This window comes from Micromesistius poutassou (genome assembly GCF_964030765.1).
Source record: "Micromesistius poutassou genome assembly, chromosome: 4".
Taxonomy (NCBI): domain Eukaryota; kingdom Metazoa; phylum Chordata; class Actinopteri; order Gadiformes; family Gadidae; genus Micromesistius; species Micromesistius poutassou.
In genome coordinates this window covers 6,136,768-6,154,239 of record NC_140274.1, presented here as the reverse complement: position 1 = coordinate 6,154,239, position 17,472 = coordinate 6,136,768, and the positions used below count along the sequence as shown (strand labels likewise).

Below are 17,472 nucleotides of genomic sequence, written 5' to 3'. Positions count from 1 at the left end.
AACCTTTCCCGGGAATCAGGAAATAGTCTTGATCAGATTCAGATTTCCCGGGAATCGCGTCTCCCGTGATTAAAACCTAATGACGACCCGCCCATGGTGGAGAGGTTCTTTTCTACCACCCGCCCACATTGAAGAGGTAGGCTACTTTTTTAGATGGAAACGCGCCTGGAACCGAGTCGAGGCGAGGCGAGTCGAGTCGAGTCGAGCTGATACTGTCGGTGGAAAAGCGGCAAATGTGTTTTCCTTGGATTTTGGCACAAGGCATAACATCTGATCCTGTGTATTAATGAAATACTAGGCCAAAACGTATCACTTCACTTTTTTTAAACAGTTTGACAATACCACAGTTGTTTGCATTTGTTTACTTTTGAAACCAAGTATTTCCACTCAAGTTTAGCTATTCAACATTTATTTTGTTTTAAACTATGAACGTACAAACTACAATGGCTTTGTTTACCAAAGTTATTAAAAAGGAAAATCTTCGTCAGATGATATAGCCGATTGGTTCCGAGATTGTGGCTCACCACATGCACTGTTCTCCCGGGTGTTCAACCGAATCCCGCTGAGACGTGGACACTACTCAGACCACAAACGGAAACCAGAATGCTTCTACCAATACCACAATCTGTGTCCATTGCCTACAGAGCCTGTATTCATATGCAGCCATCTGTTTATAGAGCTTACAAGATACTTCTTTCAGTCTGGCTCTGTATTCACACTGAATTAAAGCAACTGTAAGGTCTTTCATGTAAAATTACAAATATTTTGACGTCCTATCTGAATTGTATAGGCCTAAGAAAAAAAATACATTAAGGAAAGTTTATTAACAGTTTTTAAATGGTGAACCATATTGATATGGGCCAAAGTGTTGCATGCCACTCCATTAATTCTTCATAGTCCGTTCAGTTCATGGGGTTAGCCGGATGGTGCAGGGTTTAGTGCCGGGAGGGGCCACTCCCCCGGAGGTACGCCAGCAGCAACAGGACGATAGGGGGTGCTGTGATCACCACCACGACTAGACTGGACAACTAGAGAAGAAGAAACCACGTATTAAACCAAGAACTCTACACAGCTGTTTCCTTATCTACGTTACGTTCTATACACTTATTCAATATTTATTATAGTCAATGTTCTTTATTTAAGTTTTCAAAATTGGAGCCTCACCTGAGGACTTCTTAAGTATATTGTGACCAGGGTTTGGCTGTGGTTAAGAACGCCATAAATAACCAGCATCGTGCTACTTTAGGCACTTACGTTCACATGGTTTGCCAAAGTAGAGTAATCATAGTTCTTTATTTATTTTCTACTGATTAGACATTCAGAAGTTAATTACTCGATGACTGCTGAAGAACAGGGTGGAAAAGATAAAAACAGGTTGGTATGGATAAGACTAACTGTGAGTGAGGCGCTGTAGTCCCTCTGGAAGGACTGCAGATAGACGTTGATGAGAGCCAGACTGCATGGCAAGTAGGCCTCGGTGGACTCAGTGGAGTCCCGGCACCTGTAACATGGGTTCAAGATGAGAAATTTGCAGAGGATTTTCCCAGCCTAGGAATGCATGGCATACAAACTAGATCACACACTAACCTGCTGTACATGGCGGCCTGTAGTGTGTGTTTATCAGCCAGGTAGAGGTCAGGGAGACCCAGGTCGATCAGCACTGATAAAGGCAGTCTGTAGTCCTGCTCAATGAGGAGACCCAGGCTGTACCATCCCTGGAGGAGAGGAAAACGTACGGAAATGTATGGAAGGTCTTTCACTAACCCTCCTTTCTAGTTTCCCTGGCACCATGTTTAGTGTAGTTCATGAGAAGATAGTTTTACTACACTTCCAGTGGTCTGAGCGTCCACTGGAAGTGATAAAGTCATCTTCTAAATGACTGGCGAGGCCTAATGTAAATAGAACTACCTGTGGATCCTCCATGAGTGCAGCCCGTTTGTACTTCTGGGCAGCTGAGTCCATGTCTTTGTGTCCTGCGACACCTCCCTCGTAAAACAGGTCGCCCAGTTTAATAAGGGCTGAGGAAACAGAACCCACAAGGTGAGGGGTCCGTCAAAAACCACACAATGAGTACATACATGGATACACAAGTGATGCCGGTTTATTTGATGACTTACCTTTGGTGTCAGGATTTTGACATTGGACCGTCAGGTTGTAGTATCTCATCACGCAATGGGCGGCAAAAACAGGATCCAGAAATCCTTCCTGTTCCCATATTGGATAAAGTGGTACACCATTAGGTCAAGTCCTTTATTAATACAGTTTCAACATGCTTTAGGACGCTGAGGTAAAAAACCCAGGAGGAAAACAGGAATTAAGACGCAACATTATAGTGGAAATGTCTTGCAGAGTATAAACTACAGCCATCTTAGAATTTAATAAAGAATCTTAGAATGCAATACAAATTTAAATTTGTATTAACTCACACTGTTCTGTTCACATATATGGGCTGTGTTGAACTGGGCAGGAGCATATCCCGACTCTGCAGCCATCAAGTAATACAACAGTGACATCAGCCTATCAGGAAGCAAGAATACCCGCCAGTCACTGAAGGATAATTTCGGGCCAATTAAAAATCATAAAATATCACTGACCACTAGAATGAAATCAAGTGGAGGCTTTTACAATAAAGACATGCACCTTTCATTGTTAAGATGGGACTTCAAGGCCTTCCTTAAAACAATGCCCAGGTATCCATTGTGCTCCGACACCCATTTGGACCACCTGCAGACAGCAATATTAGCATTGATTCATGTTAGCATGCTATAATGTAATAGCATGTTATAATGTAATAGCATGTAAGCATACTATAATAGCATGTAAGCACACTATAATTGCATATTATAATAGAATGTTAATATGCTTGTTGTTAATATGCATGTTAAAATGTAATAGCACTTTTACACGTTGGCATACTATAATTTAATAGCATATCAACCTGTTAGCATTCTATAATGCCAGCATGTAAATATGCTATAGCATAGTAGGCTATAATGCAATAGCATCTTATCATACTATAACGTGAAAGCATGTTAACATGTTAGCATGCTATAATATATTATTAGCATGCTGATGCGTTAAAGGACAAACAGAAAGACAAGCAGCTAACAATACGGCATCAGCGGGCCGGCGCTGCAGTCGGCCGGGTATCCCGCTGGTCCACATTTCAGACAGATGGATCGCTCCGGTCACATGACCTCTCTGGGCAGACTTCAGGTAGTACTGATAGGCCATGAACTGCGTGTGACACACAAATGGAAGAGACTTGCTCCAAACCTCGCCTGATATGTATAGCATACCTATATATATTCTGTGATTTTTTACACACACACACACACACACACACACACACACACACACACACACACACACACACACACACACACACACACACACACACACACACACACACACACACACACACACACACACACACACACACACACACACACACACACACGTGTGCGTGCGCCTGACCTTGTCGGCAGGTTTCCCAGGGTAGTGGCCCTGGGAATACATGACCCCGAGGTTCATGGCGGCGTCCGGGTTCCCCAGGAGGTCAGCCTCTTCCCACAGCTCCACCGCCCGCTTGTAGTCTTTCTCAAACTGCTCGTAGTACCAGGCCAGGGCGTTGGTCGCGGGTACAAAACCCTGTCGGGGTGCATTGAATAGTGTGAGCTTTGAGTCCCACGACGTTAGAAAAACCAAGCTCAATAGGAGAGGTTGTTTTTAAATGGTATGAAGACTTCATCCAACCTGCTGTTTGGCTCTCTTCAGGTAGGCAACAGCTCTCGGGACATCCTTCTTAACCCCAATGCCCTGTTGAACACAGAATAAAGGCTGTGGGCTCTGTAAACTGGAGCCCAGCTCCTGTTATTAAAGTGACCGTAATTATAGTAATAACTCTGCTCTTAGTCAGTCAATACTACCCATGGACACCAAATAATACACTTCCACTCTACTAAAGAGAGCATCGTTTATGTGCAGCACTGTACACAACTGCAAAAAGAACACATGCCTGTATGTCCTGTGTATGATGGCTGTGTGCAGGCGTCTGACCTGCATCAGGACGATGGCGTAGTTGTACATGGAGGCGGGGTCCTGCAGGTGGACGGCCCCCCTCTCGTAGTGCCTCACTGCCCTCACCGTGTCTGCAGACAGCCCCTGCTGGCCCCAGAACAGCATGCGTCCCATCGTTTGCTGCGAGGCAAGGAGGGGGACAGAGCGCTTGTCACGTGGCTGCCATGGTAACGGTTGCCAGGGACAACCAGAGTTTGGGACGACCTGCATCCATTTTCCTGCTGTGACTACCTTGTCCCATTGCAACTGAAGTGCCACAAACTGACTCAGACTAACTGTTAGAAGAAATGTAACACAATGTATTCAAAATAAAACACTAAAATAATAGTTCCCAAAAAAGACATTAGGTTCAAACCCAGAACCTTTGAGGCTGGGATTCAAACACCCTTACCACTTAAAATGTGTCATCAGCATGTCATGTTTCCTCACTAATGTGACAGACACACACACCTCAGCGTTGGCGGCCCCCTTGTGCGCCTGTAGTTTGAGCCACTGGAAGATGTGGTGGTCCTCACTGGTTTGCTGCTGCAGAGCCTCCTCATTGGTCAGGTAGACAGCCTCCACGAACGCCTGGGAACACAAACACAAGACACTTAACAGACGCTCTCGTCCCAAGAAGTGACTTACAGTAAGTGCATTCAACAATGAAGATATAAACCCAAAAAGGGCAAGAATCTTTTACGTTTTTAGTTGCACCAATTGTTGTAAATTCCCTATTAGTTCGTTTATTGTATTACGTATAGAATGCGTGTATATATATATATCGTTATTTCTGTTCAGGCATTTGGGACAGCCCAGGTAGCGCCGTGGGGTCCTAGAATCACTAGGTGTACGGGGCTACGTCAGAGCCTGTTGCGCGCGACCGCATAGCACGCCACGACAAGAATGCGTTCGTGAAGAGTGAGTAATGTACTGAACCACGTATATTTATGAATATTTACATATGATAAATATTATATGCAGTCCGCAATTCGGTTCCATATTAGTGGGCGTGATTTTATGTTTGAGCCGGTTTCCGCTATTTAGTTGATTCACTCACGAATTGGGTAGCTATTGTATGAGCCTGTACCTCGTGTAGCATATGTGTATACGTCACTCGGCTGCGCCGTTGTCGGCTGTTATGTTGCACGTGTTAACGTGTATGTGTGTAATGTGGAAACTATTTGTTATGCTTGTATAGCATTTATGGGGTGTTAAGCCCGATGTTTAGGTGGATCTTGCAATAAGTATTTGTCTATTTCTTATTCTGTCTTACAGAAAAACCATTCATTCATTCATTCATTCATTCATTCAATCATTCATTCATCCATTCATTCAACCATTCATCATTCATCCATTGCTTGATTCCTTGATGTCATTCGCAATATTGAAGATATAAACAACCAGAACTGTTCCCTGTGTATGAGTCTACTCTCTGACCGGAGTTGCCGTCCTGGATAAAGTGGTCCCAGTAAAACACACAAGCACATTCTCCAATATTGGTCCTTCGAACCGGAATTACTTCACCCACGACGGAGCCATGGACGCACAGAGAACAGCAGCAACCGGAAGCGGAACACAAGGACAAGGAAGGCAGCGACAGCTTCCAGCACACATGCAGGGCTATCAGGTCAGCTTACCACAGTCCCTCATGCCTTATACTGCCCCCCTCCAAGACGACAGCGAGAGCGCCAGCGCACAGCAGCTGCGGTCACTCAGCCTGCAGACCGAGTCTGCCGCTACAGGTGACCAGCTATACACCGCGCTCGGGCCTCCTCCCTGTCCCTTCTCACCAGGAGCAGTCGATAAGGCGAGTCAATGGGACATAGCATCGTATGCTAGTAATCTGCCCAGCCACCTGCACACGTGTGTGGGGCCCCAATCGCCAGCTCCCTCCGAACAGAGCTGCTACAGTCGGCGCTTAACGGAATGCAGCTACAACGCAAGCGGACCAGGTCCTCCTACGCAACAGCACACGTCATCTATTGGTCTGGGCGACCCGTCAAACCACTCACCTTGGTTAGACCCCCAACCAGACAGCCGTGTCTTTCAGCAGCAGCCATTATTCCCCCAGCTGGGACCACCTACCCAGCCTCAAGATAAGCTGCTGCTAACACCACCGCTGTGCACAACAACTGCAGCATTACAGTCTCAAGTGACAACAGTTTGTCTGCCAGGCCAAAGGCAACAGTGCTACACGTTGACTCAGTCCCTACCGTCAACAATAACTTCTGCACCGTTATTCGGAGCAGTTCCTAGGCCGCCAGTGCCCACTGCGACGAGTATGGTCATGACGCAGTCTAACTTCCAGGCGACGCAAGCAGTGGGCCAACAGCTGTCAACAGCACCAGGGTACCAGCCTGCCTACCAGCCAAACCACGCTGCGTCATCGCCTGTGCAGACCATGTATGCCAGCACGCCAACGGCCGTACAGCCTACACATCAACCCCAGGCTGCATATCAATATGCTCCAGCTACGCCTGCACAGCCGACATATCAACCCCAGGCCGCATATCAATATGCTCCAGCTACGCCTGCACAGCCTACATATCAACCTCAGGCTGCATATCAATATGCTCCAGCTACGCCTGCACAGCCTACATATCAACCCCAGACTGCATACCAATATGCTCCAGCTACGCCTGCACAGCCTACATATCAACCCCAGACTGCAACACTGCAGTACCCTGCACACCAGTTACCCGCTGCAGCTGCTCTCCAGCCAGTGGGCCAGCACCCACTAGGCACGCCTCAGCAGTTTACCTATCAACCACCCACATGGGCAGTGGCGCCCTCACCATACACACCTGCTGCTCCCCCGCAGACAGCGTATCAGCCTCCGCCAGTCATCCCTGCACAGCCAGTGTATCAACTGCCACCGTACCAGCTGAGCCATCAACCACTACCGGTGTACCAGCCTCAGCCTGCTCCAACAACTCAGCCAGCCTATCAGCTGGTGCCTCCAGCACCTGGTCCAGCACCGTACCAGCTGAGCCATCATCCACAACCGGTGTACCAGCCCCAGCCTGCTACAACAACTCAGCCAGCCTATCAGCTGGTGCCTCCAGCACCTGGTCCAGCACCGTATCAGCCTGTACCAGCTCCGCCGGTCCAGTATGCCCTTCAGCCCAGCTATACACCAACACAAATGCCATCCACTCTCCAGCCTCCCAGGCAGCCAGTCCCAGTACCGAAACTGCCTAAGTTGGTCAACGACAATGAGAGAGACTTCACTGACCTGAAGATGGCGCTGGACCACCTACTCAGTCCACACACTGAACTCTCTGAGCATTACAAGTACCGTGTACTTATAGAGCACCTGGTCCTGGATGAAGCCAGGTTGATAGCACAGTCCTGCAGGCATTATGCGCAGCCCTACACCGCTGCCATGCAGGCCTTACAGCGGCAATATGGACAGCCACATCAACTCGCGCAAAGCGAGATTGCCGCGATCCTGAACTCTCCTGACCTCAAAGCTGGAGATGCCAAAGCCTTCCAGAGCTTCGCCCTTAGTGTCGACCTGCTAGTGGGAATGCTTGCATCGCTGGAAGGGCCCAACGGGATGGAAGTGATGTCGACCGGCCATGTCGATCGGCTCCTCAGTAAGCTCCCTAAACAATCGAGGGACGGCTTCGTGGAGCATCTACAGGCTCAAGGTCGCCTCAATACAAACAGCCTAAACCCGTACAACCTCCGAGACCTCTCCGATTGGCTCAGGGTAAAGGCTGAAACTCAAAGACTGTCCGCAAGAATGGCACAGCGCCATCGGATTGAAGGGCCACAGGCCCCCAACAGAGATAGGCAAGTTCCTGTGACCAGGCCTCGCAACCTCTCAGTTTATCATGGCTCCGACAAGCCTAAATCTGACAGTCATCAGCCTTCAGACAGGTTTCGGTCGGAGGCCAAGCAGCAGAAGTTCACGAAGATATGTCTCTTCTGTAAGAGTGCCGATCACTACCTATCACAGTGTCCAGACATCATCCGACGCCCACCGGAAGAGGTCGAGAAGTGGATAGCAGACAGCAAGCGTTGTCGTAAGTGTGGTCGCACCAACCACGGGCAAGACGCCTGCACCCTGAAGAAAGTGTGCAGTGAATGTCATGAGGTTCACCTCAGAGTTCTCCATACCATCGCCAAGCCAGGTCCCCGCGTCTACCTCATTACGCCGGAGGATCGCGCCTCACTCGCCAACTCCAAGCAAGGAGGAAAGGTGTACCTCAAGGTGGTGCCAATCATCATTAGCCATGGGAGCAAGTCGCTGCACACCTACGCGATCCTTGACGATGGGGCCGAACGCACAATAATACTGCCAGCTGCTGTTCGTCACCTGGAACTCAAAGGTGAAGCCGAATCTCTCGCTCTGCGGACGATCCGCCAAGACGTGGCTCGCCTCACTGGTGCGTCGGTCAACTTCCATGTGGCCTCCCTGGCACATCCTTCAGAACAGCACCTGGTTAAGGGTGCCTTCACAGCGGGTCGGCTAGCCCTGTCAGAGCAATCTTACCCCGTAACTGCACTTCAGAAGCGCTATCACCACTTGAGGGGCCTCCAGCTTCAGAACTTCAGTAAGGTACATCCGCTACTGCTAATCGGTGCAGATTGCACCCACCTGATCACAGCGAAGGAGCCTGTCAGGTTCGGCCCCAGAGGTGGACCCGCAGCTGTTCACACAGCGCTCGGCTGGGTGCTCCAGGGTCCAGATGGTCTCGGGTCTCATGCTGCTTCATGCTACTTCACATCTCTCAAGCCAGCACCAGACGACTACTACCAACATGTCGAACGTCTCTGGCAGCTCGACGTGCTCCCGTTTCGAAGCGAGAAGCTAGCAGTACGGTCCCGTCTGGACCAAGAGGCCGTGAGCATCCTGGAAGCACGCACTGAAAGGGTAAAGGTCATAGACACATTCCGGTACGCCACACCTCTGCTCCGGGCTAAGGATGCGCCACTGCTGAAAGCCGCTGCTGAAGCAGTCATGCCAATGCTCCGCAGCACAGAGCGACGACTGGAAAAAGACCCAGCTAAAGCTAAAGTCTACGAAGCAGAGATCCAAAAGCTCATCGATGGAGGGTGTGTTACCAAGCTCAGCAAAGAAGAGATGGATAAGTCCAGCGAGTCATGGTTTATTCCCCATCACCTCGTCCATCACAACGGCAAGGATCGCCTAGTCTTTGATTGCTCCTTCACTTACTGCGGCCTCTCCCTTAATGAGCAACTCCTCCCGGGTCCAACCCTCGGACCATCGCTCATCGGGGTCCTCCTGCGATTCCGGCAGTTTGCTGTCACCATCAGTGGAGACATCCGGGCAATGTTCCACCAGGTTCGTCTCCTACCAGAGGACCAGCCATTGCTGAGGTTCGTCTGGAGAAACCTGCGAAAAGAAGAGCAACCTAACATCTACCAATGGCAGGTCTTGCCGTTCGGTACAACGAGCAGCCCATGCTGCGCAACGTTTGCGCTGCAGAAGCACGTCAAAGACCACGCAGAGGGAAACGAAGACATCCTGCAGTCCATAGAGCAGTCGTTTTACGTGGACAACTGTCTCCAGAGCCTTTCAACATCCGAGGCTGCCAAGCTCCTCGTGGACAAGATGCGGCAGTGTCTAGCCTCGGGAGGATTCGAAATCCGGCAGTGGGCAAGTAACTTCCCATCTGTTGTCTCCCATCTGCCTTCCACTGCCAGATCAGAGAGCACAGAGCTATGGCTAGCTGAGAAGAGCACCGACCCTCAAGAGCCGGCTCTGGGTCTACGGTGGCATTGTCCGACTGATCAACTTGGCTACAAGCCCAAGCCTATGGAGAGCGAGATTCCCACCATGCGCCACATATACAAGGTGCTGGCCAGACAATATGACCCTCTTGGATTCATCATTCCCTACACAACGAGGGCCAAGGTTCTCGTCCAGAGACTGTGGGCGAAGAAGAGGAGCTGGGACGACCCAAACCTTCCTCCTGACATCCTCGCGGCCTGGTCTAGTTGGGAGAGGGAGCTCCCCGAGCTGGCGAATATCTCCCTACCGCGAACCTACGCACCACAGGACATCGCCACTGAAGCCACAGACTATACAATGCATGTCTTCTGTGACGCCTCCGAGCAGGCATACGGTTCGGTAGTTTACCTCACAACGAAGAGTGGCGACACCGTTCATGTCTCATTTGTTATGGCAAGGTCTAGGGTGGCCCCAAAGCGCCAGCAGTCGATGCCACGGCTGGAGCTCTGTGCAGCATTGACAGGGGCCCAGCTGTCCTCCCTCATTCATCGAGAGCTTACCTTAAGCATCACCCAGACCTTCCTTTGGACTGACTCCACCACAGTCTTAACCTGGCTGACATCCGAGTCCTGCAGGTTCAAGGTCTTCGTAGGAACCAGAGTCTCAGAGATTCAGGACTTGACATCCGTGCACACCTGGCGGTATGTGGACACGGCCAACAATCCTGCCGACGATCTCACCCGCGGCAAGACCTTGGCTGAGCTGGCGGCACCAAATCGGTGGATTCAAGGGCCATCGTTCCTCCGTGATCCACCTAAAAATTGGCCATCGCTTCCCACCTTCACAGAGCCAGAAGATGCTGCTGAGCTCAAGCAAAGTATCTTCTGCGGTCTCACACAGACGAGTCTGGCACCTCAAACACCAGACGTCACACAGTTCGACAGCTGGACAGACCTGGTCAACGCCACCCAGAAGTTCTTTGATGGGGCGGCGGCTGACCCATCCTTACCTCAACCGGACCCCTTTGACGCCGAAGCCCTCCTGCTGAAGGCCAGCCAAGCAGACTGCTTCCCAGGAGAGATTAAGTGTCTCAGGGCTGGTAAACCAGTACTGCCCAGCAGTAAGCTCAGTACGCTTACACCGGAGATGGATCCGACAATGGGTCTTATCCGAGTCGGTGGACGCTTTCGTCGTATGGACACCTCCTGTTCAACCGATATCCACCCCATAGTTCTCGATCCCTGCCATGCGATAACAAAACTCCTCATCAAGGACGTGGATGCACGACTACTCCACCCAGGGCCCGATAGGGTCTTCGCCGAGATCAGGCGCAAGTACTGGGTCCTGCGTGGGAGACAGGCTATCAAGCACCATCAGAGGACTTGTGCGGAATGCAGGAAATGGAGAGGGCAACCAGTGGTTCCAGTGATGGCGGACCTACCTCCTGCCCGCCTGCGGATCTTCAGGCCTCCGTTCTTCTCGACGGGAGTGGACTGCTTTGGACCATACGTCATCAAGGTCGGGCGGCGTAGTGAGAAACGATGGGGTGTCATATTTAAATGTCTTCACCACTCGATGTGTCCACTTGGATCTGCTGAATAGTATCGACGCCGACGCCTTCCTCCTAGCATTGAGGCGATTCATTGCACGTAGAGGCACTCCTTTCGAGGTTCTCTCGGATCAGGGAACAAACTTCCGAGGTGCAGAGAGAGAGCTGAAGGAGGCGTTCGCTGCAATGGAACCACAGCTACAAGAGAGACTTGCTAAGCAACGGATCAAGTTTAAGTTCAACCCACCAGCAGCTCCCCACTTTGGTGGCGCCTGGGAGCGTGAGATACAATCCGTCAAGAAAGCCCTGCAGGTGGTGATTGGCGCTCAGTCCCTCCAAGAAGAAGTCCTGCTCACTGTCTTAATCGAGGTGGAAGGCATCCTTAATTCCAAGCCTTTAGGATACGTGTCGTCAGACGTTGGGGATCCGGATCCTGTGACCCCAAACATGTTGCTGATGGGGCGGCGGGACGCCTCCTTGCCACAGGTGTCCTATGCCCCGGACCCACTCACCAGGAGACGGTGGCGTCATTGTCAAATGATGGTGGATCACTTCTGGACACAATTCCTCAGAAGCTACTTACCGTCTCTTCAAGTCCGTCAGAAGTGGCGCCAACCTACTGATGATCTTCTCCAGGACACTGTCGTGATGATCGTCGATCCTCAGCTACCACGTGCTCATTGGCCCGTTGGGAAGGTGGTCAAGCTGAATGCCAGTGCTGATGGATGCATTCGGTCTGCTGAGGTCCAAGTGGGGGACAAGACTTACCTGCGACCAGTGGCACGCCTTGTCCGGCTGCCAGCTGTTCCGGACGACGACACCGATCCAGGGATTTCTGTAGCACCTTAGGGAATTTATATTTGTTTACATAATAGCCATGCTATTCAGGGGGCGGCTGTTGTAAATTCCCTATTAGTTCGTTTATTGTATTACGTATAGAATGCGTGTATATATATATATCGTTATTTCTGTTCAGGCATTTGGGACAGCCCAGGTAGCGCCGTGGGGTCCTAGAATCACTAGGTGTACGGGGCTACGTCAGAGCCTGTTGCGCGCGACCGCATAGCACGCCACGACAAGAATGCGTTCGTGAAGAGTGAGTAATGTACTGAACCACGTATATTTATGAATATTTACATATGATAAATATTATATGCAGTCCGCAATTCGGTTCCATATTAGTGGGCGTGATTTTATGTTTGAGCCGGTTTCCGCTATTTAGTTGATTCACTCACGAATTGGGTAGCTATTGTATGAGCCTGTACCTCGTGTAGCATATGTGTATACGTCACTCGGCTGCGCCGTTGTCGGCTGTTATGTTGCACGTGTTAACGTGTATGTGTGTAATGTGGAAACTATTTGTTATGCTTGTATAGCATTTATGGGGTGTTAAGCCCGATGTTTAGGTGGATCTTGCAATAAGTATTTGTCTATTTCTTATTCTGTCTTACAGAAAAACCATTCATTCATTCATTCATTCATTCATTCATTCAATCATTCATTCATCCATTCATTCAACCATTCATCATTCATCCATTGCTTGATTCCTTGATGTCATTCGCAATATTGAAGATATAAACAACCAGAACTGTTCCCTGTGTATGAGTCTACTCTCTGACCGGAGTTGCCGTCCTGGATAAAGTGGTCCCAGTAAAACACACAAGCACATTCTCCAATACCAATACTGTGTTCAATAAGGGCCACGTGGGATGGTGGCCACTCCCCAGGGTACCCTGCCTGCTCCTTGTTGACATGCGTCTGAATTCACTCCCAACAAAAGTGCATGCTAAATCACAAAATAAGGATAGACGATAACTGCCATTACAAAAACACCCCCATGAATTAAAAAGTTACTTTGTGTAGTTAGGCAAAGTTGGGCAAATAATGATCAGTGTGTTATCAGCTGCGTGTTTCACCTTTTATGACGATCCAAACAAACCATAAAAGGACCTAAAAGGATCCCGAGGTGAGATTACCTGTTCGGGAGAAGACTTCTGCCGGTCAAATGAGGTCTGCTTGGCGATGTTGCCGTAGTAGGCATAGGCCAGGTCCTGGTCTGCTGGAAGGCCCCGGTCTCCCTGGTGGTGGGCGTGCCCCAGGTGCATCAGGCTCAGCCTGGAGTCCCGCTGGGCACCCAGCAGGGCCAGGAGCCAGGCCTGCAGGGAGCACACACAGTAGGGTGGCTGGAGGGATAGAGCTCGGTGATGGGAATACGTGATCATAATCAGCTGATGGAGTTTTTTATGGATAACGTTTTACATATTGTAGATATAAAATCCGTTAGCATTAGCTTTGAAAAATATAATTTATATTTCATATAGAGCTATTAGGCCTATAATGGCTGAGATAGATACACACACACACACACACACACACACACACACACACACACACACACACACACACACACACACACACACACACACACACACACACACACACACACACACACACACACACACACACACGAAACATAACTATACAAAATATATGTTAACTCGCGATTTTACAATCCAATTAACAATTTTGATATCTCACCCACCCCTACCCCCAACCCACCTTGGTGGGCTGCCTGCGGACTCCGAGCCCCGCGTTGTAGAGGACGGCCGCCATGTGGAGGGAGCGGTTTTCTCCCAGACAGCCGGACTGGAGTAGCAGCGGTAAAACTCTGCTGACCACTTCAACCTCGCCAGATTTCTCTAGTTTTGAAAGTGCTAAAGAGTAAAGTGCTTTGCCCACCAATGCCAGACTGACTTCTGACCTTCCTCCTGCGTGAACGGGTAGAGGGAATTCATTATAATAATGTAAGATTTGATACAAGGCAAATCATTTCTTCAACTTTTCCATCCATACCATGTTTTAAAGCCAGTAGTTTAGCTAGGTTTGCAGCCTGTCGTCTCTTGAGTGTACTAGCTTCCCATGGTTCACAGTGAGACTTTAATAATCGCATATTTTTCGTAATTTCATCGTAAAAATCGCCAGAATTTCTCTCTGAAACACACCAAAATCAAACGTAGAAGTTGATATTGTCATTTGTATAAACACATCTGAAGTTACTTTGGCGCCATCTTGTGGCCGTAATTTGCAATACACTACCAGCTTCTGCTTCTTGTTTGGCCATCAGAGAGAACCCGTTGATTGTGTCTCTCATGTCATTCTGAAGATCTTGACAGGTGTTCAACCACCTGGTCAGGTTTATATGGTTGAGAAGATCAGGAACATCGACTTCATCCTGCGAATGACGAAACACATTATGAATGGTGTATCAAAAAGGAATTCAACACACAATATTGACATAGCTGTGTAAATACCATACCTTGCTGGTTGAAGGTATTTTGTTTCGGTGGTATACCACAGGACCATAATAACCCTCCACACCTCTTATGAATTTTCCTCCTCCAATCACAAAATACCCCTCTGTGTCATCCAGCACCACAGAATGCCTGAAACTACACAAGACCAAGACAACGAAAGTGACTTACAACAAGTACATTTATCAGAAGAAAGAGAAACAATACATCACTGTCCATACAGTAAGGATGTTCGTAGTAGTGCCAAGCATTTACAATTGATATACCCATACACATCAAAGATAGCTAGGATAAGACCCTATACAATGCCAAGTACTATTTTTAAGAAAAACACTGCTGTTGACTACTATTTAGTCAACAGCACTTATGTTGTGATAGGTTATTAAGGAGAAGGTAGGGGATAGACTGGGGAAATGTTAAAAGACAGAACCTTTGGGCCATTGAACAACCTCCCCACTATATCCTGCTCCTCCTGGTGTACAACCACAAATAGATGATATTAATATATAGCTCATTATATTCCACATTGGTGCTATAGTTGTTTTAGCATAGTTCATACAGAAAGGAAAATATTAAATGATCGTACGTGTATTCTGTAGAATGAACCCTTTTGGAATGTCCGTCCGTACACGCCATGTTGATGGAGGTCTGTAGAATCAAAATGGAGGACACAGTTATCATCTTAAATCATCAACCATCACCACAGAAACCCATGACCGGGAGAGGAGACTCACGGCACGGCCACGCAGCACCACCCTCAGGTGACACCACTGGCGTAGAGGAACAATGAACGGACTGAGGAACGCTGAAGATTCACCCTCTTCTCCATTCATCTGGAAGTGGAGGTGACCTGCAGACATCAGAAGAGAGAGAATCACGTCACTCCAACTAAAGTGAGTTAGTGAAATAACATACAATTATTATTAGCCGTTACCTTGCCTGAAAACAACAGAAGGAGCCAATACTTCAAAAAGAGTAATACGATTAACCATTTTGCCCTTTAAGCCGACACTATTATCTAAAGCAACTGAACAGTGAATTCCGATACATGTCATTAAGGAGCGGGTGGTTAGGGCCACTCCTCGATGCCTACTTTGGGACATTGGGGATGCAACCCAGAGCCGTTGGGAATCGGACTCGAGACACCACATCACCATTGCCTTTACCTTTCTGCGTGAGGAATATAACGGGGGTGATGTAGTTGTTGTCGGAGTCTATGTGATGGAAGACGCTACACATTCGATGGTCACAGTGTCTGATCACAAACAGCCAGACAGAAAACATGCACCTGCCAACACACAAGAACCAATGAGCCGTGGTTAGTACGTAGACACAGATTCAGTCATGGTTCAGTAGTGGTATATGGGATCATTTGTGTTTCTCACCATGGATAGAAGACACCATTGAGGCGAGAGTTCTCTAGCACCTGACTGCTGTAGACGCCCAGGGACTTGGTCAGCCCAAAGTTCTCCCCACTTGAGGCATATATGGAATCGAGCAGGTTCACCGTCTCTGTGCACGGAGGACATATATTATAGGACTCGCTGCTAAAAACACCAAACACCTTCTCAAAACAACAGAAAATCTTCTGGTGAGAAGGTATTTTAAGCCCTTCTTCTGAAGGGCTTAAAATACAATCTTAGAAACAAACACACAAATTCAACTTAAATTGCCCAGTTTGTTAATTGTATTGAATATCATGTCTCTGTTCACTTGTCTTACCTTTCTCCTCTGTGCACTGGGTGTGTACAGAGTTCAAAGACAGCTGAATCATCTGTGAGTCCCAGGAGGGACAGATGTTGTGCCTTTTCAGGGGTCTACCGAGAGGGGGCACGGACCGCAACACTGCCAGATCCTGCACCAGGACCACCCCATCCTCACCCTCTGATTGGCCGGCCCGACGGAGTGACGCCAGCAGGATGTTACTCTGAACCCAGCGGGACTCTGGGACTATCCCGTCCCCTCGGTACACCAACCAGTCCGGGAAGCCCAGCTCCACAGCTCGGACCCTGGGTTGGCCGGGGGCGCAGCGCCAGCGGCCCAGCTGGTATGTGGCATTCAGGCCATTGTCCAAGGTCACCAAGCAGTCCACGTGTACCAGCGCATGGCCATCACAAGAGTAGCGCACCCTCAACCGGTGACCGGACACGGGCTCTGGAGGGGGGTTGAGGAGGGCCACGTTGTCCACCCCCCAAGCAAACTGTTGGTGAGGAGCAGAAGAGCTATCAACACATCATGGAACGATTTCCCACGTGTGGTTTGAATATTAAGCGTGGATGGAAAGTAACTTACTTGTAGACTGATGAGAAAGTGCACACATTGGTAAAATGTTGGGTAGTCCATGTTAATCCAAAATGTTTGTTTTCCTTTACCTCAACACTATTATTAAAATGTAGACTATGGTTCCAGGCACAACATAACAAATACAATCAACATAAAAAAAAATAAACAATAAGCTTAAAAACACTTAATAGGATAAAACAAAAGTTCAGTCTACGTGTGCTGGAACATTACTTCACAGAAAAGAGAAACACCGGAGAACAAGAGAAGCTCCAGATCCGGAATTCATCCTGCCTCGCCTAATTAGAGCAAGTGCTTGGGTCAATATTGAACCATGCGTCGCTCCACCCTGCTCCACGAGTTTGAGCACACACAGGCCTTAGAATGCACAACCGACGGGATGAGCTTTCTGTTCTCTCAAACACGCACAGATCAAAGCTCGGCCCTTTGAGATTCAAACAAGCTTCTAACCATCACACTGGCGGTCTGATTAGATGGTCATGTAGGAACGAACAAAAATAATAACAATTTATAATGTTGCTTTTTTTTTACAGCAGTTAAAATAA

At 48.7% G+C, this 17,472-nt stretch overlaps 1 protein-coding gene and 1 long non-coding RNA gene across 3 annotated transcripts; one reads left to right on the top strand and one right to left on the bottom strand.

Annotated features, from left to right (window-relative positions):
- Window positions 1-392: 392 nt before the first annotated feature.
- Window positions 393-17,401, bottom strand: LOC311342225 (protein sel-1 homolog 3). Of its 2 annotated transcripts, XM_084467045.1 has the most exons (23): window positions 16,919-17,399; window positions 16,349-16,826; window positions 16,012-16,138; window positions 15,793-15,914; window positions 15,361-15,476; window positions 15,213-15,274; window positions 14,632-14,764; window positions 14,412-14,547; window positions 14,169-14,306; window positions 13,875-14,083; window positions 13,292-13,471; window positions 4,531-4,650; window positions 4,060-4,200; window positions 3,757-3,819; window positions 3,478-3,651; window positions 3,110-3,237; window positions 2,641-2,724; window positions 2,427-2,517; window positions 2,118-2,205; window positions 1,909-2,018; window positions 1,588-1,715; window positions 1,396-1,501; window positions 393-1,028 (listed from the first exon to the last, which is right to left on the bottom strand). In XM_084467045.1, exons 1-23 carry the CDS (start codon window positions 16,967-16,969, stop codon window positions 936-938), a joined length of 3,078 nt encoding a protein of 1,025 aa, XP_084323171.1. In that variant the 5' UTR covers window positions 16,970-17,399; the 3' UTR covers window positions 393-935. The 2 variants fall into 2 exon arrangements, with proteins under 2 accessions (XP_084323171.1, XP_084323172.1); XM_084467046.1 differs by lacking the exons at window positions 393-1,028; window positions 1,396-1,501; window positions 1,588-1,715; window positions 2,427-2,517 and having other exon boundaries at window positions 16,919-17,401.
- Window positions 13,976-16,519, top strand: LOC311342226. Its single transcript, XR_014633396.1, has 4 exons — window positions 13,976-14,095; window positions 14,746-14,848; window positions 15,333-15,519; window positions 16,379-16,519. It is a non-coding gene; the product is annotated as an uncharacterized lncRNA (long non-coding RNA).
- Window positions 17,402-17,472: the final 71 nt, after the last annotated feature.